Source organism: Chaetodon trifascialis, chromosome 12, assembly GCF_039877785.1.
Source record: "Chaetodon trifascialis isolate fChaTrf1 chromosome 12, fChaTrf1.hap1, whole genome shotgun sequence".
Taxonomy (NCBI): Eukaryota; Metazoa; Chordata; class Actinopteri; order Chaetodontiformes; family Chaetodontidae; genus Chaetodon; species Chaetodon trifascialis.
Genome location: NC_092067.1, coordinates 22,002,311 through 22,027,335, shown reverse-complemented (window position 1 = coordinate 22,027,335; position 25,025 = coordinate 22,002,311). Strand labels below are relative to the sequence as shown.

Sequence of the window (25,025 nt, the reverse complement as noted above, 5' to 3'; positions counted from 1 at the left end):
CAAAAGCTCATTTTGGAGATTTTGCTGGCATGGCAGAAAAGGCCTCTGTTTCCCATTTTCCATATTTCATATACGGCCCATTGGAAAGCGTCGTCTGCGAGTGTCATGGCTTGGCACATTTATGAGAGATGCATTGGAGAACTCATCACTTGGAAGATGTGCTTAAGTTCAGCATTTTGAAAGTCACTGTGTGCCGGATGGTAATTCTCTTTGAAATTATGATCATCAATGAATACAAGTCCTACAGCGTATACAGTACATAGACCTTTTTAGTGTATCACAGTTACAACAAAAATCATAATAACACATTTAATTTACATAGAACTATATACATAAAAGCAAAGTCAGTGAATATCAGGACGAGGACTACACACATCACAACGTTACTAATAACATGAACGAGGTTCTATTCAGGTGAGCCGTAACAGTGTGACAGCGAGCCAGCATGCACGACACCAGGACCCTGACACAGAAACAGCTAAATGGAATTCAGCCGTCATTCGTTTCATCATTTACGCCTGAGATGTTCTTACTGTGACGAGTCAAAATGTCTTCTGTGAAATATGTCAGTTGTTGGGAAAATCAGTTCATTAAAATGAGCATTCAAAAATCTACTTAAAGCTTGAAAAACATGTATTTATTATACTACACTTACGTACAATTTTGAGGTACCTGTACTACTACAACAGTATTTCAATATTATGCTATTTTGTGCTTCTACTCCTTTACAGTAATAGGGGAAAACTATAGTTTACCACATTTTTGACAGCTTTAGTTAGAAGATTTTAAATTAAAAACATGTGATCAGTTTATAGGATATGACTAAAGTCCCAAACAGCATAAAAAGTATTTACTCACAGCTTCACCTCCACCGGCTACAACAGACACCGATCTATCAGATTTTGAAGTATTTTTTGCTGTTAATCCTCAGAGAGTTTTACTGAAGTAAGGCTGTGAATGTGTACTTTTACCTGCAACTTTATTTTCAAACTCTCCTTAAGTAAAAATACCCAATACTTCCTCCACCACTGTGTAATACCACATGTCCGTCACAGGAAAAGCTCCATCCCCTTATTTGAATTTGAAAGACAGTAAGCTGCAGCTTCTGTCAACAATAAACCTCCGACTGCATTCAAGAAAACACAAACTTGGAGGACATAAGCTAAACATTTGGAGGAGATATACAACCTGAAACTGGACTGTTGAGGTGGGTGATCGGAGCATGGCTGAACACAAAAAGCTCCTAAACTCTTAGACATACAGTATACATGTTGATCCGATTTACGGGGCACATTCAGTTCAGCTGCACTTAAGTCAAAATATTCAAGTCACGACTGTAAGTTTGACAGAAACGATGGACTGACAGCATGATCCAAAAGTGCTTTCAGTGTTCAGATGTGTCATTCAGCAGCAGACACATTCGCGCTCTCCAACTACAGCTGAAGTAAAACTACATTTGATCAAACTGGACTTTGTCAAAGGCGTGAAACATGCCTGCATTGTGCTCAGGGCTGCGGTGTGGATGAGGGCTCGATGCTCCACACGCAGCTCACCCTGCTCGAGCCCTGCATCGACATGCTGAAGTGTCCTTGAGGAAGACTCTGGACAACACTTCATGGTCTCTCCAGTCAGCGGTGCTGCTCACTCTGACCTCGCTGACAAGGAAACCCAGCAAATTTTCCCCAACCGGTGTCGCATTATTCCACTGATGCTTGTCTTAAGTAAGCATTCGACCTCATCCTCACAGCTAGCGTTAGCTGCTAGCCCAGTGGGCACTACAGCTAAAGTGCTCAGCAACTTATCAGGAGGCCTCCAGCGTGGGGCTTTAAAGCTGACTGAGAGCAAGTAGATCAACATTGGCCCAAAGTCCTGCTTAGTCATCGCTTCTCTCAGTATGGTGAAAAAGTGCCACTTTCATTCCCATGGTGATAAGGGAGAGTGAAAAGGCCGGAAACAGACCTGTGTAATGCTGATGGACGTAGTCAGTCTCTGAGTGAGCGGGGCTCGAGTGCGAATCGGGGGGTAGAAATGCAGCATCAGCAGTGGTGGATTTACTTGGATGAATGGACTCGGCTCGACGAGGAGGGGTGGGGGGTTTGGAGGGCAGTGGGTGTCAAAGCAAGTGGCTGAGACATGGCTAATACTGCCAGTGAGCTGTGGCCACCTAAGTAATTACTACCTTTGCTGTTAGGCTAATCCCCAGAGCAGAGCAGCAAACTCAGGAGAGAAAAGCTTAGAGCCCGTGTGGGGCCCCCGTCAGCCGACTTCAATTACACAGAGACACGGACCTGTCTCACTCAGACAGAGGGAGAGGACGAGGCGGGAGAAGGCAAAGGAGACATCGCCTCATTTATGAGAGTCTTTAAAAAAAGTCCTCAGAGGAGGGCAAAGCAGGACACGAGAACATACAAAAATGTGTGTTTAATCAAAACGGACTGAATAATTTAACTCTATTTTAAGAACTTTTGCTTCTTTCCACACTTCCTTTAAACATTTAATGAGAACAGAAACAGGATAATTCGTAAATGTAACGTCTGCAGAGGGATTTCGGCTGAGGACCTTTCGTCTCTCCTCATGGTCTCCTCTCAGTTTAGGCTAAAATGCTGAAAAAAATCATCTTCAAAACAAAAACATAATGTTCACTGATGGTGTTCATGGTTCAGTAACAAAACTGGTCTTTATTTTTATTTAGATTCACATGAGAAAAACAAAATACTGAGTTCTTATTTGGTGATTGGACTGTCAGACTAAATATCTTTGCTAACATTCAGCTTAAAAATGTGAGAATGGACCTTTCTAAGGCACATTTTTAGAACAAAAATATAATTTCAACATAAGAAATTGAAAGAGAGGAGATTTCTATGACAAACCATGAACATTTCTGGAAAATTAATCATTAAAAAAGAAAAAAAACCCCCATCACATTTAAACTATACTGAGTTTTTGGTCAGCGAATATGCGCTTTGAGTATGATGTCCTCTGTCTTCTGGACTTAACAGTGCGATAAAAAAAATTTTTTGCAGGAGGTGCATGAAGAGGAGGAGTTCATTTCTAACACGTTACACAGGTTTATTTAGCACAGAAACACACACTGTGAAGAACTGATCACTTTTAAACGATGCGGCATCCTCAGTGTTTGAATAAAGACACGAGAACAGACTCTTCAGCCGTCTGCTGAAACTATAACAACTTCAACTGAACGGACGAGTCAAACAAACGGTTCATTACAGCTTGGTCCAGCTCGACCAAACACGACAAAGTGTTCAAGAAGCCAGCTCAGCATCCCTGCGTGTGTGTGTGTGAAGTGCCTGCGTGGAGGTTACCTTTGCGTTCGGAGCGTTTCTTGCGCCTCCTCTTGAACCTGCGTCGGATCAGGCAGTAATAGGAGCCCAGATTCGGTGCGCCGTTGGTCAGAAGGGCCATGGCTTGGCTTCAAAGCCAACTAAACAGCTCTCTAACAACACTAGACCACCCTGGACCAAATGAAACTTCAGCTGCTGGGATCTCACGTGGTCCACCTGTCCTTCACCTCCAGCAGCCAGCGCTCCCACACCTCTCCAGTGTGCGCTGCAAAGCTAATGACATTCACAAGTCCACACACCTGCAGCCTTTCTTTGTTTCCACTTTAGTCCTTCCCACGTATCCGAACTCTCTTCCCCTCCCTCCCTTTCCTCCTCCTCTCGCTGTTTCTCTCCTCTGTTGACTCCATCTCTGCCCTATCAGTAGTCAGAGAGGAGAGGCGATGGAGACGAGTGTGAAAAAGAAGGAGGGGACTAGCGGAGGACAGAGACCCCTGTTTTCGTATCCTTGTTGTCAATTAACACTGGGAGCTAACTGTCTGACTGTAATCTCCTCTCAAAGCACCAGACGCCTCCAATGGGCAAAAAACACTTGAAACCCCACCACTGAAATACATGTTTGCTCCAAACTGCAATACGCTCACACACACGACACTCAAACCTGCTATTTTGAAAAATCAAGATTTCATGTTGCTCCTTTTCCCCAAACAGCAGCTTTTCCATATTTCCACATGTGCTTATATTCACCTCTATACTTTGGAGACTCACCAGGAGCGTGAGGAGGAGAGGCAACTCAGAAAGAAACACTCTGCCTTCCTCTAGTGGCAATCTGCTGTAATTACATCTATGAGGACGCCAGACATCAACAACAAGCAGCAGATTTTACACCACAGACGGCTCCTACTGCTTCAAATGATGTTATGGCTAATTGATGATCACATATAGCGTTAAAACAAAGTCTATATAAGGAGAAAAAGGAAAAGAAAAGTGACCAAAACAACAGAAGTGGAAAAAGCAGAAGGAAAACAAAACTCACCTTTGGCTCTGCTGGGATGTCTGCAATCGGAAAAACCTGCCGGAGGGAAAGAAAAGATGTTCCAAGTAAGTAAACAGCAGCAGATCTGTCTGACTGCAGAGTTACTGTGAAAGAGCGCCATCACTGACAGTAACAGCGATGTAAGGATGTGGTGCAACCAAGTTAGTGGTAGACACAGATGGCAAGAAAAGGTACACAAACACCATTAGCGGTGGATATTTAGCCAGGTTTCCACATCAGCTGGTGTCTCCGTGCCACACACTGGCCGGATTGTTTCAGGCCAATCACAGTCATTGTTTGAAGTAATGGAATTCAGGCTTTTCCACTCAGTGAGACTGGATCTATTAATTTAGTTGGAAACTGGCTATTTTTTTCTAATTAAATCAAAACCTGTTTCCCTGTGAGCGTGACATTCAGCAAGCACAAGGCTCCTCTTTAGAAACTCATGGTGGTTTATGGGGCCAGTTGCTGCACAGAACATTGATTTCAACCAGACCAACTATCCAAAGAATAAATAAACATATTAGTGAAATGTATTCCCTGGAAAAGAAACAGTTTGGCTTTGTTTCAGCACTCTGGATTTAATAACCCCTAGTCCAGAGAAGTTGGGATGCTCTGTAAAACATGAATAATTCATAACTGTTGTAAAACTGTTGTAAAAGTTGCTAATCTTTTTGACTTATACTCAGCACAGAGACAAGATATTTAATATTTTCCCTCATCAGCTTCATTTATTTTTGTAAATATCTGCTTATTCTGAATTTGGTGCAGCAACACGTTTCAAACATGTTGGGACAGGAGCAACTGAAGCCTGGGAAAGATGTGGAACGCTCCAAAAACATCTGTTTGGATCATTCCACAGGTAAACAGGCTCATTGGTAACAGGTGATAGGATCATGATTGGGTATGAAAGGGGCATCCTGGAAAGACTCAGTTGTTGGATGGAGAGTCTACTGATGAGGTATCAAGCCTTTTGCTAATTATGCAAACTGTCATAATCAGCTTTACTGTGAAAAACGAGTATATTTTATTAGTTTTGTCACAGGATGAGTGAGCTCTGGTCAGATAGCAGCACCTCATCGCTGTACAAAGTTCATAATGAGAGCTGTTCTGCACAGACGTTCTGAAGCCTGGAACACACTTCCACACAGTAAGGAGTAATTTATCGTAGATGCTGCTGTTTTACCTTTGTGTGTGTTTCAAACACAGTTTATTGGCACATGATTGCGTTCTGCTTTGTTTTACACAGCGAGCAAAACTTTATGGAATCTGGGTTGTAAATGAAACAATGACTATGAGTTGTGGCAACGTCAGACGAGTTGTGAGGGTAGTAGAACGTGTCTACAGCCATACTGCATAAACAGTGTAGGATTCGTTGTCCCTAATTTTTGGTAGGTTAGCAGGACTATGATTTTAAACATATGGACGAGGAAACCAGAGAGCTGCTGTTGTTGTTCCTGACAGGACAAATCAGTCACTTGCCTTTGAACAACTGACCCAGCTGAAGGTGGTCTTCTGGTACACTTTCATGACTGCTGCTATAATCAACACACCGACTTCAGATGCACCAATGACCTTGAACACATGAATAACTGAGAAAAAAGCTGAATCTATCACACATGTGGCAGTATGTGCGTGGGTAAGATGCTAAATCTCTTTGTTTAGCCGTGCAACAAAGATTTCTTGCATTTATTATATTTAACTATTATTATTAAAATTTTCATACTGAAATTCAGATTCTGTCTCCGTCATATGAATCCTCTGAAATACAACAGGTTGCATGTGAAAATGTACTTGAAGTCCACACAATGTCAACTAAAAATAACAATAAATCTACAGGCGGGTGTGAAAAAAACCCTTAAAGCTCCACAGCAGCTGGGGACAGAGATGATGGTAAAGGAATAAGAGAGGAGGAGGGGGAGAAAAATAGAGCCATAAAGGCTTGAGAGGAGTAAAAGGAATAGGAGGGGAGGATACAGAGGAGAAACCTTGAGTGAGAACACAAGATAAAGAATAAGGCAGAGCGGGGCCGAGACGTGGAAATGAAGAGCCGGAGATGAAGCTGGATGAGGTGAGGGAAGGTAAGATGAAGTGAGGAGCTCGACAGAGAGGAAGAAGGTTCCCACACTGAACCAAAGAGCTGCCCTGAAAGCAGGACCTCGAACCTGAGGGGTCGTTTCAGGTCAGGGAGTCTGTCTTCACTGCTGCCCAACTCCTCCACGGCCCTCCTCCCGACGCTTCAAGTAGATGTTTGTAAAAAGCAAATCAAAAGGTTTCAGCGCAGAGGCCTGCCAATTAACAACATGAAGCTAAACTGAGCAGAGAGAGAAAGGTCGAAAGATGTTCCAACGAAACTGAGAAAAAAAAGAAACTGCAGCTTGTTAGTGCAAGAAAAGAACCAAAGGACCAGCCAAGAAGAGTTACGGAACAGAGAAGCCAGCCCAACATGGGAGATGATGAACTTAAATATACTCCAGACGCAAACTCATTCATGCTTCTGCGTACAAGCCAACGACAACTCTGGCTGGCCAAGTCTCACCACAACTGCCTTGGCTGGGTGACTGTTTTTTGTTTTGCTTTGTTTTCTGAGAGAGACCGGTCAGTCCACTTCCCGTCGTCCTCTGATTTACAGAGACTGTGCAAGACATGGGAGAACGGACTCGGCCCACGGCCCCACGGAGGCACATGTTGCTCTGCAGGCAGAGATTTTACCTCCTGCTCTCTCTCTTGGCATTTTCAACACATACTGAGTGGACAAGAGGAACGAGGGCTGCGGTTATCCGGCCTGAATTTAAAGGCCTTCCAGACTCCAAATAACAACTCGACTCCTGGTGGCCTTTGCAGCGGTTTGACAGAGAAACACAACCATTGACAAAAACAACCTCTCACGGGCGAGCGATCCAGGCTACTGTGGTGAGCCCATCTGTTGGTTCATACGGTAGATGTACTCACAGTCAACTAAAAAGCACAAAGCTCTAAAAATAGACTCAGTCAGAGCAGTATTTTCATTTTTTTCAAGCCTTTCAAAAGCCTCTCATCCGAATTTACAAGCCCGTTCCAGGGACGTCGACTTTTATGAGCTAAATCGTGCTTCACTAGTCGTGGCTTTGGAGAATTCACTTATGATCACCTACCACATAAATATTGATAAGCACACATAAATATAGCGTAGTAATGCAGTACAGCTGAAAACCAGCGAGGGGAGACAAAAAGGGGTGAGATGTCAAATACGGCAGCATCATTAAAGCGACGTGTTCTCACTTTCACAACGAGCAAACAAGAGCCTTTAGCTAGACCAAAGTACGCTCATTAGTATTTATAAGCATCCCTCATTAAAAGGAGCGAGGACAGACTGAAAGCCATCCATCTAACAAGCCATTTCAAAGCAAAAATAAACTGACGAGCTGAAGAATGTACAAACACACGAACCTCAGATCGCTCCCCCGGATGACATTTTGAGAAAAGGCCTCAAAAAATACAAATTTACCCGTGCCATACAGCTGCATGTCACAGCAGTTATCTCTGGCCACTGCGCAGAGCCGAGCGAAAACCTAACGTGTAGACAGAAGCATGTCCGGCGATGCCTGAATACCTGAACGTGAAGGCAGATGAAGAATGTCCAGGCAGGAGCGCAGTTTCATTGCCTTGTGAGGAAGTCACGTTCCTAAAGCAACACTCACTGAATCTCATCTTGTGCACAGAGTTTGGCAAGAGAGAGAGAGAGAGAGAGAGAGAGAGAGAGAGAGAGAGAGAGAGAGAGAGAGAGAGAGAGAGAGAGAGATTGTGTGTGAGAGATTAGCAGAGACAGAAGGGGAGAGCCTCTGAGAGCTTTTGGGAGTCTAAGAGCAGTATATGTGTGTGGTGGTCACATTAGCGTCTAATAGCTGCTGACCTCCTCTCAGGTCTTTGAAGACTGGAGCGGGGTGCAGAGTGTGGACGCAGAGAGACGCAGGGGCTTCAGTTCACTCGACGCAACAGAGGAGCGAAAAACCATTTGAGACCGGGCCGGACAAAAATGAAGTCAGAGAGGTTGATTATGAAAGAAAAGGATTATGAAAGAGAGACAGACATCCAGTCAACTGCGCATGATAAGAGGAGTGCGTGACTGTAACCCTCCACTCCCGCTCTTTAGCCAAAAACTAGGCCGATGGCTCGGTAACCAGTAGCTACACACACACACACACACACACACACACACACACACACACACACACACACACACACACACACACACACACACACACACACAACAGGCTAGCTGGGGTCATAATAGCCATTAAACGCTACCCCTCCCTCTGACCTAGCTTTCTCTCACACATGCATAAACACACAGGGACACAATTTTAATTTATCCATCATTTAATTACATGTGAGATTGTTCTGTGATTTATTGTGTGTGTGAGTGTGTGTGAGTGTGTGTGTGTGCATGTGTGAAAATGGGAGGTAGAGAGAAGCAGGATCACAGTGTGCTCTTCTTTCCCCATGCAACCCTGTGCAAGTCTGGCAGTGTTTATGTTGTACCAACACATGTCCAGCAGAGGGCAGCACTGCTACAAGATAATTAAACATTACACAGTGTGTACAGAGGATGGGGAGTGTTTTTCATTTGCTCGCATATTTCAATCCAATTTTCAAGTATACTGCAGTAAGTGCTCACATGTGTTATCCTGCTCCATCCTTGAACCTGGAGTAAGTTCAAACCTGTGGAGAAATGTTTGCGTCCACTAAGGTAAAGCTTTCCGTAGAGCTGGATGCATTGTCCAGGCTCCCATGTGCGGATTTGTGAACGTGTAAAAATAATGACAAATTTGAGTTAAATGGGCACAAGCCAGAACAGGAGGTGGTGAAAAGCAGAATACATCACATCAAGTACTCTCATCACATACCGTACACAGTAAGATGAAAGCTAAAGGGTTTTAGAACGGCTGCCAGAGCTCTAAAAATTTCACACTGTACAGGCAGTTTCCACTTTTGAAATGAGAAGCCAGAAAACTACCCACATGCTCAACGCAATAAAGTGAGTTAGTGACTGAGGAGATGTTTTATAACAGGTTATCAGGAAGGGTTCCAGTAAAACGTGACTATGATGGTTTTTGAAGGTATTTGGCTGTATTTCCAGCTTGAATCTGTGGTTTCCCTGCAGTACTTTTCCGTGTTCAGATGCACGTTCTGTGCACTGCTTTAAGGGAAGGATCCTGTGATGCTGAACTGACCAATCCTGAGAAGTCTGTGTTAGACTCCATATTTCACTGCTGACAGCACTGAGGTGGTGGCTGAATTGACTTAGAAGTGGCTACACATTGTTTCCTCCTATTTTATTTCATACAGCCATGTTTCCATCAGTGTTTCTGTATGTGAATTTTGAAGTATTGCATTAGAAAAGGCTGATGGAAACTCCAAAATGTGAAAATAATGAATGCAATTAATGGGAGACGGAAACTTTCACTAAGTTCTGACATAGAGAACATTTAACTCACACGACTGATCAGCTGTTTCTGCTCCGAGGTAAGAAGAAGACGCTCATCACTCCACATCGCTCTGATGTAACCGTCCTCACGCTAATACACGACACAAACAGAAATGTAATATTTCCATCATGTTTTCTACTTTTTTCCCTTTTTTGAGGTTCGACTGGCGCTCTTTAAGTAACATCATCGCGTTTGCGGCCTCTTCTTCTGCGACGGTATGATGGTTTTCCGACTGGAAAATTGGCGCCACCTACTGCTCATCTCGTGAACCAGCTCTAAGAATCGCATAGCGGTAATGGATGGCTTTCTAAAAATGTGGTTACAATCTAGCTTTTTAAATTTGGAGGTTCAGCATTACAGACAGCTGTGTTCACTCCCTGATGCAGATGCTGCCGGCTCGACTGAAACACACTTCTCGGTGTGGGAAGCCGGTGAGGGATCGTGTCCTTCACAATGCAATAATGGTAGTTTGGGGCGACGCAAAAGCGGGTGGACCCTGCAGGGGACAGCGAACCTTAATGTTTGTTGCGCCCTCCTGATGAAGCTTCCCACTGGCAGGTGAAGAAGCAGCTGGTGGCTCCACGTGTATCAGAGCAGCCACACGACCTCTACACCCTCACTGACAGAGAGAGTCAGCAATGACAGAAACTGCATCGCGTGTGATACAGACTTTCCAAGACAGGGAAGAAAACAGGGGAAAATTCCAAAGAATAAATAAACTTGAGTTTCTTCTGCCAAAACGTGAGCAGATACTATCCATAGGACATTTGCCAGACAGCACCAAGCTGCAGCGTCTTCTGTGTGGGGGTCACCGAAGAGCATAAATATTGCGAGGATGCTAACAGCATTGTCACCGAAAGCGAGGCAGGGGTTGCCTTCACACTGACTGAACAGAGACTTCTGTGAGCGAATACCCACAAAGCCAAACACACACATACACACAAGCATCCAAGAGCTATCTATAAACAAACCAGACTGCCAAAATAATCCTGTGACTTTTAGCAGCTTCCAAAAATCTGATCATCCACTTATTTTAGGAACTCCATTGCTTATTTTACATCATTTATCAGCTTCCATATTTTCCTGTTAGCCTCTCTAAACAGAAGCCTGCTTCTGTTCTGAATAAGACGGCCTGTAAATAGGAATGACTTAATTCTTCCTATGGGAGTTCCCTTCAGTTCCCAAGCCTACCATCAGCTCCCACTGCTGGGTGTGGTCCCCTCCTTAACCAGCCTCCAGCTCTCCGCCTGGGACAGATCTGCTCCACTGCTTGTGGCTTTGGGTTTTTGGCTGGGGCCTGACCAGCAGCAGTGTGTGTGTGCGTGCATGTGCGACGTCATCATGAGGAGAACAATGGACGGCTCTGTGTTAGACCCTCTGGCAAGATATACACCTGAAGGGCAAAGCCAACAAGCGGTCATAAAGTAAGGGTGGGATAAGGGCAGCAGACTTCACGCCACTCAGTCTGAGTTCACACAGCAGGTCTTTATGATCATTTATGAAGTGGTGCACTCACTACTTCATAGGGTTTAGCTTGTACTGTACTTCATACTGGAAGAAACCACTGAGGATGTCATTAGACAAAAGGCATCACATCCCCTCTAAGTCCTACAGTGGGCTTCTCCGGCTTCCTTTGAAGAACCGGAGGCGCTCCCCAGAATATCGATCGAGGTGAGTTATTTTGATTTTGCATGAATTCGGCTGTCATGTCGTTCCTCAGGTTCAACTCAGGCTCAGCCATGGCAACACAGACAAAGTCCAAGTTGGGTTTTGGTGCTCCAGTTGTAGGTAGACTGAACATGACATCACAAATTACCTGATATGATTCAGAGCACCTGAAAATGAGCAGTGTTTTCCTTCAAGCCTGCTCCAGCAAGTTGACGTGATGATAAACACAGCATCCCTGCATATTGTATGTTAGCTGCTCATAATCTACAACACAATTTCTAACCTGCTTCCCGTCATGCTGAACCACGGCACATTCATCCTCACCTGTAATAGCCCTCCTTCTCTTTATTATATACGTAACAACACAGATGTCAGCATTTTTTTTCTCGTGACAAATGAGTCTCTCCTCTCAGCCAATTTATCTTTCGATCCGGCTGCGTGCCCTTGTTGATGGCAAAACTTTCCATTTCCTGTGTTACAGAGAAGAGGAGGAAGACTTCAGGTCACAGGGAAAGAAATGGATCTGGGCGCAGGAAGGAGAAGGACGGGAAAAAGGGGGGATTTAATTAACAGGGCAAGGACAGATGTCCTGAGGCAGACGGATAGGACCTAAAAATGTGTTTAAAGAAAAATCAAAGACGCTGAAATACACAAACCCAATAATCAGCTCACTTTTAATTTCAGTGGAACCATCAAATGGAGAAATACAAGCTGACGGAAGCCTGCCCTGAAACTGTTGGACTGATGTAACACACACACACGCACACACACGCACTTACTCAAAGGGTTTTTACTGCACTGCAATGCGGTGTGACATTGAGGATAACGACTGCACTCATGCACACACACATACACACGTGTGAGTGCAGAAAAGCACCTCTGAATACACAAAGGAGCATCAAGGTGAGCGGGCATGGTCACCCACAGCTTAAAAGGAAATTTCAGAGGCGACAGTTGAAATGGGGCGACTGCGGGGGGGTCACGACAGGTTAGGGACTGCAGCGGTCTTTGGCTGATGCTTAGTATGCCCATCAATTAGCAAAAGTGGTCTTACATGAAGGACAAGAGAGGTTGTTTGAGATTTTTAGCCAGAAACAGCGGATGCTAGGAGCAGTTAACTTCATGTTTTCCTCAGTGATTTAAGAAAAATGCCAATTCAAGAGTTGAGATTTTTGTAAATTACAACTAATACAATCAATATCAACTTAAGATCAAGCAATCAACTCAATATAATCTGTGTAGTTTAACTGATCTCATCCTGATCTTTTCGTTTGTTGTTTTCCATTGAATGGCTACGTAGCTTAGCTGTTTTCAACGGACACAATCAATGCTGGCATTTGTTCCTCAGGTAGAGCTGCACCTGGCAGGGGGGATGAGGGGAGGGGAGAGGGGCTGAGCAATGTCAACAACAATTAGTTCACAATGAAGAAGAAATTGCAGCGTATGAAAATGTGTTCAATTCATTTTACTTCCTCTTTATTCCCACTCAGTCCATGAATTTTGTTCGCTTTCCCATCCAGAATAATCATTTCTCACGTCGAGTATTACAACTCGGGGAGGACTAAACCTGACAAGTGACCTTTCTCATTATTTCAGCGATACTTCTGCACTGAACCTTTCTCAGCAGTAGGTCGACTGATTAAGGCCCATTTGTGAAAACAGCAGGTGTGAAATGACGGTCAGCTGCTCCATCCTTTGTCATGGTCATGTCTGGTTCAGAGCCCAACACCCCACCGGAGTCCTGCTGAACCCACCAGCCCTTTTCCACTCCTGGGTGCACAATTCCACACAACCAACCATGCTGGCCTGGGACTGGGCACCGGCCAACCACGACTGTCTAACCCTGCGTGCAATATTTTCTGGACCTGATGCAAAATGCAAGACCTAAAAGTCACTGAACAAACTCAAAATTTCCTATCGCCGCTGTGTAGTACACCTTTTAACAGCAAAGAGCTACACTCTGATCAAAATGTGCTGCATCTGGAAAGTTTGAGGTCATCCCAAAAATAAAGCCATAAAAACTCTTACTCTCCTCCCTCACCTGCTCTGATGGGACTACACGAGCATCTCTGTGTGAAGGGTGCCCACGCAGGTGTACGTCAGAGAGTGCATGTGCATCAAAGAGTGTGTGTGTGTGTGTGTGTGTGTGTGTGTGTGTGTGTGTGTGTGTGTGTGTGTGTGTGTGTGTGTGTGTGTGTGTGTGTGTGTGTGTGTGTTCCTCTCCTCTCTTGCTGTGTCTATCTGGGTCAACCATCTGGGGAGTTGCCAAGGCCTTGGTAAGTGGGCAGCTGGCCACCACAGCTGGCCGGCAAACACAAACACACACACACACACCCAAAGGAAGGCGTAGAGCCACCAGGTAACATCTGCATTGCCACCGCCCAAAGCAAGCGTCCAGCACCGCCACCTGAGCCCTCGTTATGTTCTCAGGGAGCCGAGCAGTGAGCGGGAGGACTTGTGCGTGTCTGTGTTAGGGCAGAATGCTTGAGGATTAGTCTGCCTGTAATTATGGGGGAATGTGTGAACGCGTGTTTGTGTGTTTATGCATGTTTGCATAAATGGACATGCTCCTCCGACACTGGGTTCTCATTGAAATAGGAATGCAGAGTTCAAGCTAATCAGCCACTCCCAAGATGGAGCCTGCAGAACCCCTCCGACCTCCTTTTCCTTCAGTAGTTCTGTCGCACAATGGCGGTTCAGGCTTTCCCACAACTCTTCAATTCACTGGTCGCAGATAGGATTACAACAGAGCTGCTGGAAAAGTAGGCCACGACATGTTTTGTTCACATATCTGTGTGAGTGCTGTACAGTGTGAGTGTATGAAACGACACAACATGAAGTCAGAGTATCCGGTGACGTAGGCTAAAGCTTACACCTGGTAAAAAGAGAGCCTGTATCAGGAAGGTTTGTTCTTGGAGGGCCAGCAAATGCATACATGTACACACATTTACACACACAAGACACACATTTTCCATTCAAACCCAAACCCAAATTGATGGTCTTCAGACATTCTGTTGGCTCTTTCATGGGTTTCATGTCTTAGTCTGTCTGTAAAATCAATTAAAAGTGCAGGATATCCAGGTAAGACTGGAAAGAGTGACTGAGAAAGAGCAGGATAAAAGCGGGCCTGAAGCACAAATGGAAAAATGTATTTTAACACTTACAACATAATCTTTTATAATAATCATGGCCTTCATCAGGTAATCCCAGACGAATTGCCTTGGACAAATGTAGCTCCACAGAAGTGGGAGCTTAAGTCCAGTACAAGGATGTACTTTTTTTCACAGGTGTTGTAGCTGACCTCTTCTTGGAGATTGGAAATGTAGCTCACTCTTTACAACGATAAAAAATAAAAAGCAAAGAAAATGCAAATTGGTCAGGTTTCCATAAACTGGTTTGGAGTCAATGAACTAGGCTACACAAAGAGTTTCTTGGCGGTATAAGCTACGTTACAACATGGCTATAATAAACACAGTAGAAGAAGACAGTAGATGTTGAAAACTGGAAATAACACGTTGCCTTCACCAACTGAGAGAAAAATGGAGAGAAGTCTGCAGGATTTTCTTTGTTTGGGCACATTATAATTGCACTTTCATGTCAGCTGGTCATGTTCATGCTGTCAAGAGATGAAGATTATGAAGACGAAGAGCATTATGGGAATATCTGGGGAGATGACAACAGCGGAAACAGCTTTTTCTTCTTCGGGTTTTGCAGCAGAAACAGCTGATCAGTTGTGAGTTATTCGGCAAAGGTGTTTCCATCTCCCATTGAGCTGACACTTTTTTTTTTCAAATTTTTCCATTTCCATCAAACTTTCGAATGTGATATTTCAAAATGCAAATAAAATCACCTTTATGGAAACACAGCCACTGAGTCAGGCCTATTTAACCACCAAACTGCCCAACACTCCTCTTTTGAGCACCGGACAGCTCCCTTGAGTTAACGTGGAGCAGAGCGAGGAAACAAAACCAAAAATGTGAGAAACGCAAGCTGATGTAGACCCTTTCGCACAAGAAGCAATCCAGAATCTCACTCCTGAAAGAATGGTCTTGGGAAAGCGACGAACAGAGGGGACAGCCTCCTGGGTGTCAATGTGCCAGGCCAGAAGACCACAGAGGGGGAGGCAGGGCACGGGCAGATGTGCCTGTGGCGCTGCAGCCTCCATCCCTCCGTCAGGCCTCCCTTCCCCCCACTCCTTCATTTTCCACTCCTTGTTTCTTCCTTTCTGTCTTTTTCTATCTGCCTGACACATGCCAACTCAAACATGATTGTTTCCTTTTAGCGCTGTACGTTTAAGCCTTGAATTATTGACTGTTTTGCTCCCTGCGACTGACAGCAGAGGACTGAGGCTCCACCAGCCGTGAGTGTATGTAACGTATCAGGTGTGAGTGTATGTAATTGCTTCCTAAGTGAAGTCCAGATAAATGCACGTTAGAAGACGGACAAGGGTGCCTGTAAAGAGGATGAATTATGCAGCTCCGTTAAAACACACAAGCTGTAGGGAGTGAATGAGTGTCAATAGGACGGGGTGGTGGGACATGTTTCTGGGATTACCATGTGGCCATAGCTGCCTTAGGGCTGCCCTACTATGCACCAGTGAACAAAGCTGGTCTGCCTTGCTCACTGGATGCTTGCTATTTGTATACAACCCCGATTTCAAAAAAGCTGGGAAAGATGTGGAATACTCCAAAATCACCTGTTTGGATCATTGCACAGGTAACCAGGGCGCGTATTCACAAACCGTCGTAGAGTCCTCTAAGAGAGCTCCCAACTTAGCCTTAAAATTCCCAGCAAGGAATCTTAGCTTAAGAGTGATTAAGGAAGTGTCTGAGAGCAACTCTGAGCAAGGAGGGTACAGAAACATTTATCTTAGAGAGGAGGTGTGATTGACCCCGTTGCTAGGTATGACGCAAAAGCTGAATGGTTGTAACAAAAAGGGAAAAAGACAAAAAAATAAAAAATAAAACGAAAAAATGCGCTCCACACTCCTAGTAATGAATAAACAGTTAAATTAACCTATCATATAACTTGGACTATATTAAGAAATGTGTAATCGTGACATTAATTTTATGTCATGATGATGAAACTCAGCAAAATTAAATTAATTGTGACACAGTTTCAAAATGTTTGAATGTACTTCATTCACATGCCGATTATATTGATTTGCTTATTGTTATGTTTACCGTCCATGCTGGTAATTTTATTTCTTAATGTATTTGATTTTAATGGTGGACGCAGACTCAGCTGTTCCTGTGACTGCTGGCGTCCTTATGAAGAGCGGTTTGATTTGGCAGAATGACCAAAACAACGAAGGAAATGGATAAAAAGTCATCACTGCTACACTGTTGCATTTTTACCCGTGGCCAGGTATCGCAATGTTGTGATGACTTTCATCCAGGCGTTATTGCGTTACTGCGGTGGGCGGGACAAGTAATCCCTGATGAGGTCAACCACAAACATTATCCCTGCGCGATCGAGCTGGTAGCGTGTCATTAAATCGCTGTCATTTAACGTACAGAGAATATCTCTCCTTCCTCTCGGCCTTTCCACCGTCTCGTCTGTTTAAGACATTCTTAGGCTTCTTAAAAGTCCTCCTCCCTCCTCCTAACAGTTTTTCACCTGAGGAGCTCTCTTAAGGCCTAAGACGCTTTGTGAATAACTTTCATCTTACCAAGGGAAAATTCTAAGAATAATCTTAGAATTCGAGGAATTCTAAGATTTTTCTAAGCATGACGTCACTAACAGCTACTTTTAGCCTTAGGATGCTTTGTGAATACGGGCCCAGGCTCATTGGTAACAGTCAATAGTATCATGTTTGGGTATGAAAGGGGCATCCGTTCACAAGCGAGGATGGAGCAGGTTCACCACTTTGTGAACACATGATTGGATAAAGGATGTTGCTACACGAGCTCAGGAACACTTTGTAAAACCGTTGTCAGTGAACACAGATTGTTTGCAAATGACTGCATTCTGCTTTTATTTACCTTTCACACACAGCATCCCAGCTGTTGTGAAATAGGGGTTGTACATGTCTGTATCTTATTCATTTGTGTTGAAAACAGCAATTTCCAAAAAAAAACCCCCCACAACAGGCTGCGGTAATTACTCTCGCAGGAAAAGGGCCTTCAAAGAAGATGTTCAGCAGAATCACCAACAAAATACACAGCGTGCTAATGAATCACTGTCAGAACATACAGGGGAAAGAAATGACAGTATGACATCAGCGCTGCACCATCACTTCATCCAACTGTCCAAATTATTCAAATTGGGGACAAGTTCTTGGAATCAAACTTAACACCACTTCAACATGTCAGACTTTGTCTCTCTTCATGGTACTCAGAGGATAATAAATAAACAAGACCGCTGCCAAAATAGCCTTGTTGCTCTCATTTTCTATTCTCTGGTTGTTTAGTGGTTGTTCTGTGAGAAAGATTTTAAGCCAATACGCTGCAGATCTGCATCTGACATCTCCTTTCACCAGGCAAAGGCCATGGTTACATAAGGGTTACTATTTTAGCTTGGTAACGAACGTGCCTCTGATGGAAGGACCCAACAGATTCCTGCCAGTGCTGCATCCCTAATGGCCACTTTTACAGTACACTTTAGAAAAACTGCTGAGGGACAGTATCCAAGTTTTATTATCCAACTGCTCTTATGTTTATTGATTTTATCCCTCTTGATTTTGCTTGTGATGTAATTTTACCTTATTAACAGAGTTTTTATTGGTGTTTTTGTTGTCTGTTACACTTTACTGTTTTATTAAGCATGCTGCCTCACTCTAAAATGAATAACTGTAAGGCTTTTCCATCTGCTTCGGTGGAGAGCTGCTCAGTGGACTAATGATTCAATGTGATACGAACATGCTGACTCAAGAGGGTTTCAATGTCATCTGCCCATTAGGTCATTCAAGGTAAAGCAGAGACAGGAATAGAGAGAAAGAGGGGGCAGACAAACACTGGAGACGATGAGCCGCACTGTTTATGATGGAGTGGAAATGGCACTATAGGAGCAAATGTAAATGTGAAATTGAGTGAGAAAAACAAATCAGTGAGCTCTTACTATTGTGACCCTTCTGCTGCTGTTTACTATGAAAGAGTGGAAGTGGAAAGCAGTAGATCAGCAGGTACACTTATTATTAGACGACGTACAGACTCTACTGTTGGGTTCAATGACCAAACAAAGTGGCCACAAATATAAGACAAAAAAAACTCTCTGTTGTTAAAAGGATGATGTTACTGGAGATTTCAGCCACATCACAATGTTAAAAACGTGGTCATAAAAAAACACTGAAACCTGATGGTTCCTAAACCGGGGAGCGCTGGATTAAAGGTGCCCTGTGGGGCCATGCTCACATTCAGCTGTTACTCACCAAAACACATCGTCTCCTTGAGGGCTAACAAACACTGCCTTTGCTTCTCTATAAAACATTTGCAAAGCAGATTTTGTTAACATTTTAAACCATTCGTTGTTAACATCTGCAGTATGTTTGCTAGCTTCCAGTCTTCTTCCCTGCCTCTGTCGGGGTTTTGCTGCCATATGCAACTAGGTTGAAATCTTTATTTGTACATTTGAAACGTCACCAAATCCTGAATATTGTTCTCTATATGTTTAAGGTGTGTTTTATTTCCTATATTTATGCCTGCATGTTGTATTAAGACCTCAGTGTAAATACTTGTACTGTCACTTTAAGAGGTCGCAGGCTTTGAGCTGTCATTCCGGTGCTTCTCTCAGTTCACGCCAGGCTAGCTGAGATGAGGTAATGTATTACTTTGCTAGTCATTGTCGAACATTTATTTGGGTTTTTGGATAATGCAAACCTTGTTTTATGCATGTATAAATGTTAGTTTGTAGGTTGTGAACATTCAGCTAATGTGTCAATTGAATATAAACATTGCAAACTGACTTTTGCAAGCTTTAATTTAGACGTTTCCACATGCTAGTCTACAGGGATTTCTGTATGTTTATCTGCTAACAGGAGCTTGATGCCTGTGTGCTGTGTGGAGGAGACTGCATGTTAGAAAACCTTTTGCGTTTCTCTGTTGATTTGTACAGACAAATCCACTATGCTGCCTTCATTAAAAGAGCAACCAGTAGCTGGTCGTGGTCCGGGTCCTTCTTTTATCCAGTACAACATCGAACACAACGCAGAACATACAAGGGTTAACGGATGTGCATCTAATCAGATATGAAACTGTTGAAGACAAAGCACGCCCGTTACACAAACAAGAGTTTGTATTGAAATTGCAACTGTATTGGGGTGGCCTTGCCCCCCCCCACACGAATATCACACTAACCTCTGCGATGGCTGGCACTGCTTCTCTTTGGCGAGGCGTCTGATGTGAGATGGCAGTGATGATGATGATGCTTTTGTTTATTTTTTATGCCCTGAAACCTCTCACCAAGTGCCTGAAGGAGTTTTCACACTCAGCAGCATATTCAGATGTCGTATCAGGCTTGCAGAGCAGGAAAATGCACAGCGTTTCCTCTTTCCAGTTGCCAGAGCTTTAATTTCACTTTAATTGATTTCAAGTTTTGAAAGCAGAGAGCTGAGAAGCTGCTGGAGCTTGAAGTTCAGCTCTGAGAGGTACTTGGTAACGTCCTCCATGAAGGCCAAAGCACACAGACACTTGCTATCACTAAGATCCACGTCAGGTTTTCCTCCATCTCTATGAATTATTCCAGACAAACTGACACTTTGGAATAATTTTACTTTATCTGATGCTAGCATCTCCACAGCAGCAAAAAGGCTCTCCTTCACAAATTCTCCATCTGAATGAGGTTTCAGCTTGTTAGGGATTAGCTCGCTCACCACATAACACTGTCTCTGCCAGAATGTGGTCAGTGAAAGCTGCTTGTTGGGCATCCAAACTCCACCGAAGAGCGTTAACTTTATCCAAGTGCATTTGTCTTTGTCATTCATCCAGTTTAGCAACAAAAAAACCTTTGTCCATTTCTCTTGGAAAGCACAACACGCTACTTATGTGTTGTTAACAGGCGCCATCATGCATTGTGATATCAGCCTCTGCAAGTGTGTTGCATTCAGGGACCACTTCAAATCTACAATTTAATATTATTTTCTTTATTGCTCAAGGAAAGTAATTAGCTAAAGAGAGACATTAAAAATATTTTTATCTGCAAAATCAGGAGTCCAGATACCAAGTGAAAATGGACCTACAGTAACGTTTACATTTAGACCGACACCCAACCCATCATCATCTTTAATGGAGCCTGCACGATACAAACGTTTCGAAACTTGCAAATTGCAAACTAAAAGCCACATTAGAGCTGCAATGGAGAAGCTGGCCCTTCTTATCAGTGTGTCTGCAGATCCGCCCCATTTGCTCCAAATTCTTCTGTCAGGCATGGACGCTTCGGCACCCACAGGAAACAACACATTAGAACTTCAGAGCAGAATGCAAACCGCTTCCTGAGCAGCACCTAGCAAGTTTCTGGACTCACCTACAGTCAAACCTTTGCCACCTTCTCTCTCGTCTGACGTGGCATCTCTTATCATGTTACACGACTTCTGGTTACTGATTTTTCAATATTTCAGTTGGGTGTTTTTCAGTTGTTATACGTTTAATGATACTGTGCATTCATCAAATACGCTGTGTCCATCTTTCACAGCATGACAGCATCCTGACTCCAGTGAAAGATGTTGAAATTTTAGCTTAATTTGCATGCGAGCCAGATTCACTGGATTGACAGAATAATCACTTAGAGAAACTTCGTCCATCATCTCTCTTTAAGCACATCATCACTTCAATTATGAGTCTAATCAATTCAAACAGGCCGTCTCTTGGCTTTTGGTGCTCGTGTGTGTGTGAGTATAATTGTGTGTGTGTGTGTGTGTGTGTGTGTGTGTGTGTGTGTGTGTGTGTGTGTGGTGTCGGGGTATTCCTGGCACAGAGCAGCAGCAGATGCGAGAGGTAATTTGGAGCCCAGAGAGACGCTCTCTGATGTGTTACAAGGCATTATGGGTAAATTTGCTGTCATTGAACTTGAGTGGACTTCAATGACACAATGTTCTGCTCTCTCCTGACGCGCCCGGGCAATTCTTTTTTAGCTAGCCTTGACCTCCTGGGTCACGTTTTGTTTTCGGGATGGTCAGATTCACCTTTACTGAGGCACAAAAGAAATAAAAAGAAGTGCGTTTCGTGTGCACTCGTTCATTAACTCGCAGTCAATTTCCCACATTTGAATGAAAACTGACATAGAGGTTGCACTATCTGTCCTCGCAGCGCACTGTGTGGGGCCAGTCACAGGCCGGCACTGGTGTGGTAAAATGCTCAAGGCCATGTTTATATAACTAGTTTCCCAACATGGGAGTGGGTCACACTCACGCTGCAATTATGACACAACAGAAAAAGGGACACGGAGGGAAAGAGAACGAGAAAACAAACAAAGTGTAGTTAAATGCTGGAGTGTTGACCAGCTGAACAAGGTATGATTTGTATGAAATGTCCTCAGGCCAGAGGAGTGGGTATGATACACACACACACACACACACACACACACACACACACACACACACACACACACACACACACACACACACACACACACACACACACACGCACACACGCACACAAACAGCACTTGTAATTACAATAGGGTGAGAGAGGGGTACGTAGCAGAGTTAAAATGAAATGACATAATGGGACAAACTAACATCCAAAAGGTGGGCAGTGCAGAAGCGAGCAGATGCAAACAGACCGTTGGCAGCAGCATTTTTGACATGAACAGACAATGAGGTCATGGGCTGCCAAGGCTGTTTTTTGTTGTTGTGGTGCTTGTTACTGCTCACCCAGGGCCTTTGACGGCACCCATCCGCCGCACAGCGTTTGTCTTAATGATAATGGCTTACTCAGGACGCTGAGGCTTATTTTTAACCTCTCTCGATTCCTCTTTCACCCAAAAAGGCACTGAGGTAATGATGTTCACTCCGCATAACACGGAGCAACGCACAGACAAAAACACACCAGCGCTGGCCCGCGGGGAGATGCAAAGAATGAGGGCAGGACAGAAGATGCAGTCATATGCACAATGTTTGGAGGGGAGCAGAGAGGTGATTCCCTCCAAAGAAAAGAGGAGCAATGCAGTATGTCCACAAAAACCTTCCCGGCGAGGGTTTGAAAGGTCAAAGACAGAGGATATACTCCAGCGTTATGTATGTATTATGTTCGTGTTTACATCAACACTCAACCGATGGTACATAATGTCATCTGACTGCTTAGAAGTGCACTAAAACACGCCAGCAAAAATGTCATTTCCCGCATGCAACATTCAAGAAGAGGCCATTTGTCATTCTATCACATCAATTTTTCATATATTGACTGAGCGGTCACAAATGGCTTGGCATTCAGCTACATCACGACATTCAGTAGAGTACAGTACATATGTTTTAAAGTGAGACATCAGAGTCTGTAATTACTAAATAAAAACAGCCACATGTTTCTCCAGCAGAGAGAGAGTTAAGAAAATGCTCTTATTTAAGCTACTTAAGCTGTTTGCTCTCAAGGTCGATCTGCTCCTGACACTGAAATCTGGATAAAAGTGCTAATGTTTTCAAAGAGGCGTCTTGAGCCAGTCTGCAATATCACTATCCGGGCTGATGAAGGCATTTTTAATGAAGCCATGTGAAAGCCTGACTCATCTTGATCTTTGCTTATAGGAACCAAGTGGGCTCCGGGTAACAATCCGCCCCACGGCCCCCTGTCCCCCTGCGCAATTTCCAAATGTGCAGCGCTGCAAGTGTGGAGTGACACGGACAAATCAACTACAGGAGGAAGTTTCAATAAATGATAACCGCGAACAGCAGGGCTGCTCTGAGTAACAGCACAGTCGTGCCGCTGTGTTTGCTTCCATTTCAGTGAAGCTTTGTAAATGCAGAATGCTTCTGCTGCTGTTGTTTGAAATGCTGTCCAAACCTTCATGCAACACTTCCAGAATGACACTCCCAACCACAACAGTACAGCTGCCTGTATTTTCTTTTGCTTCAGTGCACGTCAGCTGTATTATACTGTATATAAACTAGAAATTGTCTCCAAAAACAACAAACAAACAGAAAAACCTCTTAACGGGAACTGAAAACAATCACGTTTCTCCTGAAGTCAGCAAGTTTTTTTTATCAAAATCTCCGCTTTCTTTTTGACAAATGGAGTAAACTTGATGTTGAAAGCTGAAAATAATCATGGCTGCACACCTTCTGTTCATCATGAAAACAAACCCAAATTTCACACATACATTTTCTTTGCTTACAGTATTTGCTTTCCTGTAAATAGAAGACCTGAGCAAGCAAAGCAGCCCACAACAAGCCATCTCCTGCCAACATACACAAAGCTGATAATGAGTGACTCATCAGTGCTAATTTGCTGTGCTAATTTTATCGGTGAACTTCACAGGCCTGAAGAAACCTCGCACCGGCAGAACGGGTGAACAGCAGGAAGCTTAACAGCGACGTGGTCACACTGTCAAAGAGCTGCTGTGTTGTGGCAGCACTGAAGTGACGACGCCCAAGTGCACATTGTTTTTTTGTGATCACAACCCCGCTGATCATTGTCAGGAAGAATGCGATATATCTGCGAGCGTGGGAGGCTTTGATTCAAGTTAACTTATTGTGGGAACAGCAATGACAGGAAACACACCACCATCAATAAAACACAGAAAAAGGTGACAAAAGGTGAAAACTGGTGCTCACCTACTCCCTCTGCGGTCCATATTAATCATAAAATAATGAACTTTCCTCTTAGAAACCGGACATATTGGTAACCGTCTTGTCGAAGCAGTATGGCTCTGACTCCAGTGCCAGCCAACCAGCTGGAGCATTTGGAAATATGTGTGTGCATGTGCGCGGCAGTATGTCGATTTGGCACAGCTACACCACTTATTTCACTTCTTATATAATGGAGATCATTTCATAAAAATGTGACAGCAACCTCACGCCATGACGCAGTCATGTTGGAAGAGGCCACTGCTGCAGGGAGAGAGCAGCATCACTGCAGATCGCAAATGTAATTCACTGAATGGATCCAACAAAACGCACAAACAACAAACGGATCGTTAGGCGAGGCTGCGGATGGACCCAAACCTTTTCTCAGCTGTAATACATCTGTGCTTTTTCATCCAGGCTTTCACTTTGATAGTTTCAGCCTCAGATTGATTATTCTGTTGTTAAAGTTACAAACACTGTGTTACTTTGCAAGCCTCAAGGTGAATTTTCACACTTCATCCCTCTGTGGAACCTCAGGCTGTGTTTGTTTTCAGGTTTCTATGAGCTGACACGACTAAAGCACAGATTCAGAGTCATTAACTCTCAGCGAGGTGAAGCTAATTCATTTCTGAACTTCCATTCGATCCTCGTTTATTTGTTTTCTGTCTCCTCAAAAATGAAATGAAGTGTCACACTTTGGTTGCTTGTTTTGGCCATGAACTGGCTCACTACTCTAATATTTCGCCATCTCAACGATAAAACCGTGCAATGTGAATGCATTACACTGGAGAATCTGTCTTCAAACCCACAGCAGCAGCACTGCAGCAGGCAGTGTGTGTGTG

At 43.9% G+C, this 25,025-nt stretch overlaps 1 protein-coding gene across 3 annotated transcripts in view; it reads right to left on the bottom strand.

Moving 5' to 3' along the window:
* adarb1b (adenosine deaminase RNA specific B1b) overlaps nucleotides 1–25,025 on the bottom strand; it is a 108,256-nt gene that overhangs the window by 37,119 nt on the left and 46,112 nt on the right. For 2 of the 3 annotated variants that reach the window (XM_070975463.1, XM_070975464.1), the window contains exon 3: nucleotides 4,336–4,371. Coding sequence is in view for 1 of the 3 variants with exons in the window: in XM_070975462.1 (XP_070831563.1) it covers nucleotides 3,324–3,423 (100 nt within the window). In the remaining 2 variants the exon portion in view is untranslated. Of the gene's footprint in view, nucleotides 1–3,323; nucleotides 3,513–4,335; nucleotides 4,372–25,025 lie in introns of those variants that run through there. The other variant, XM_070975462.1, reaches the window with a different exon arrangement.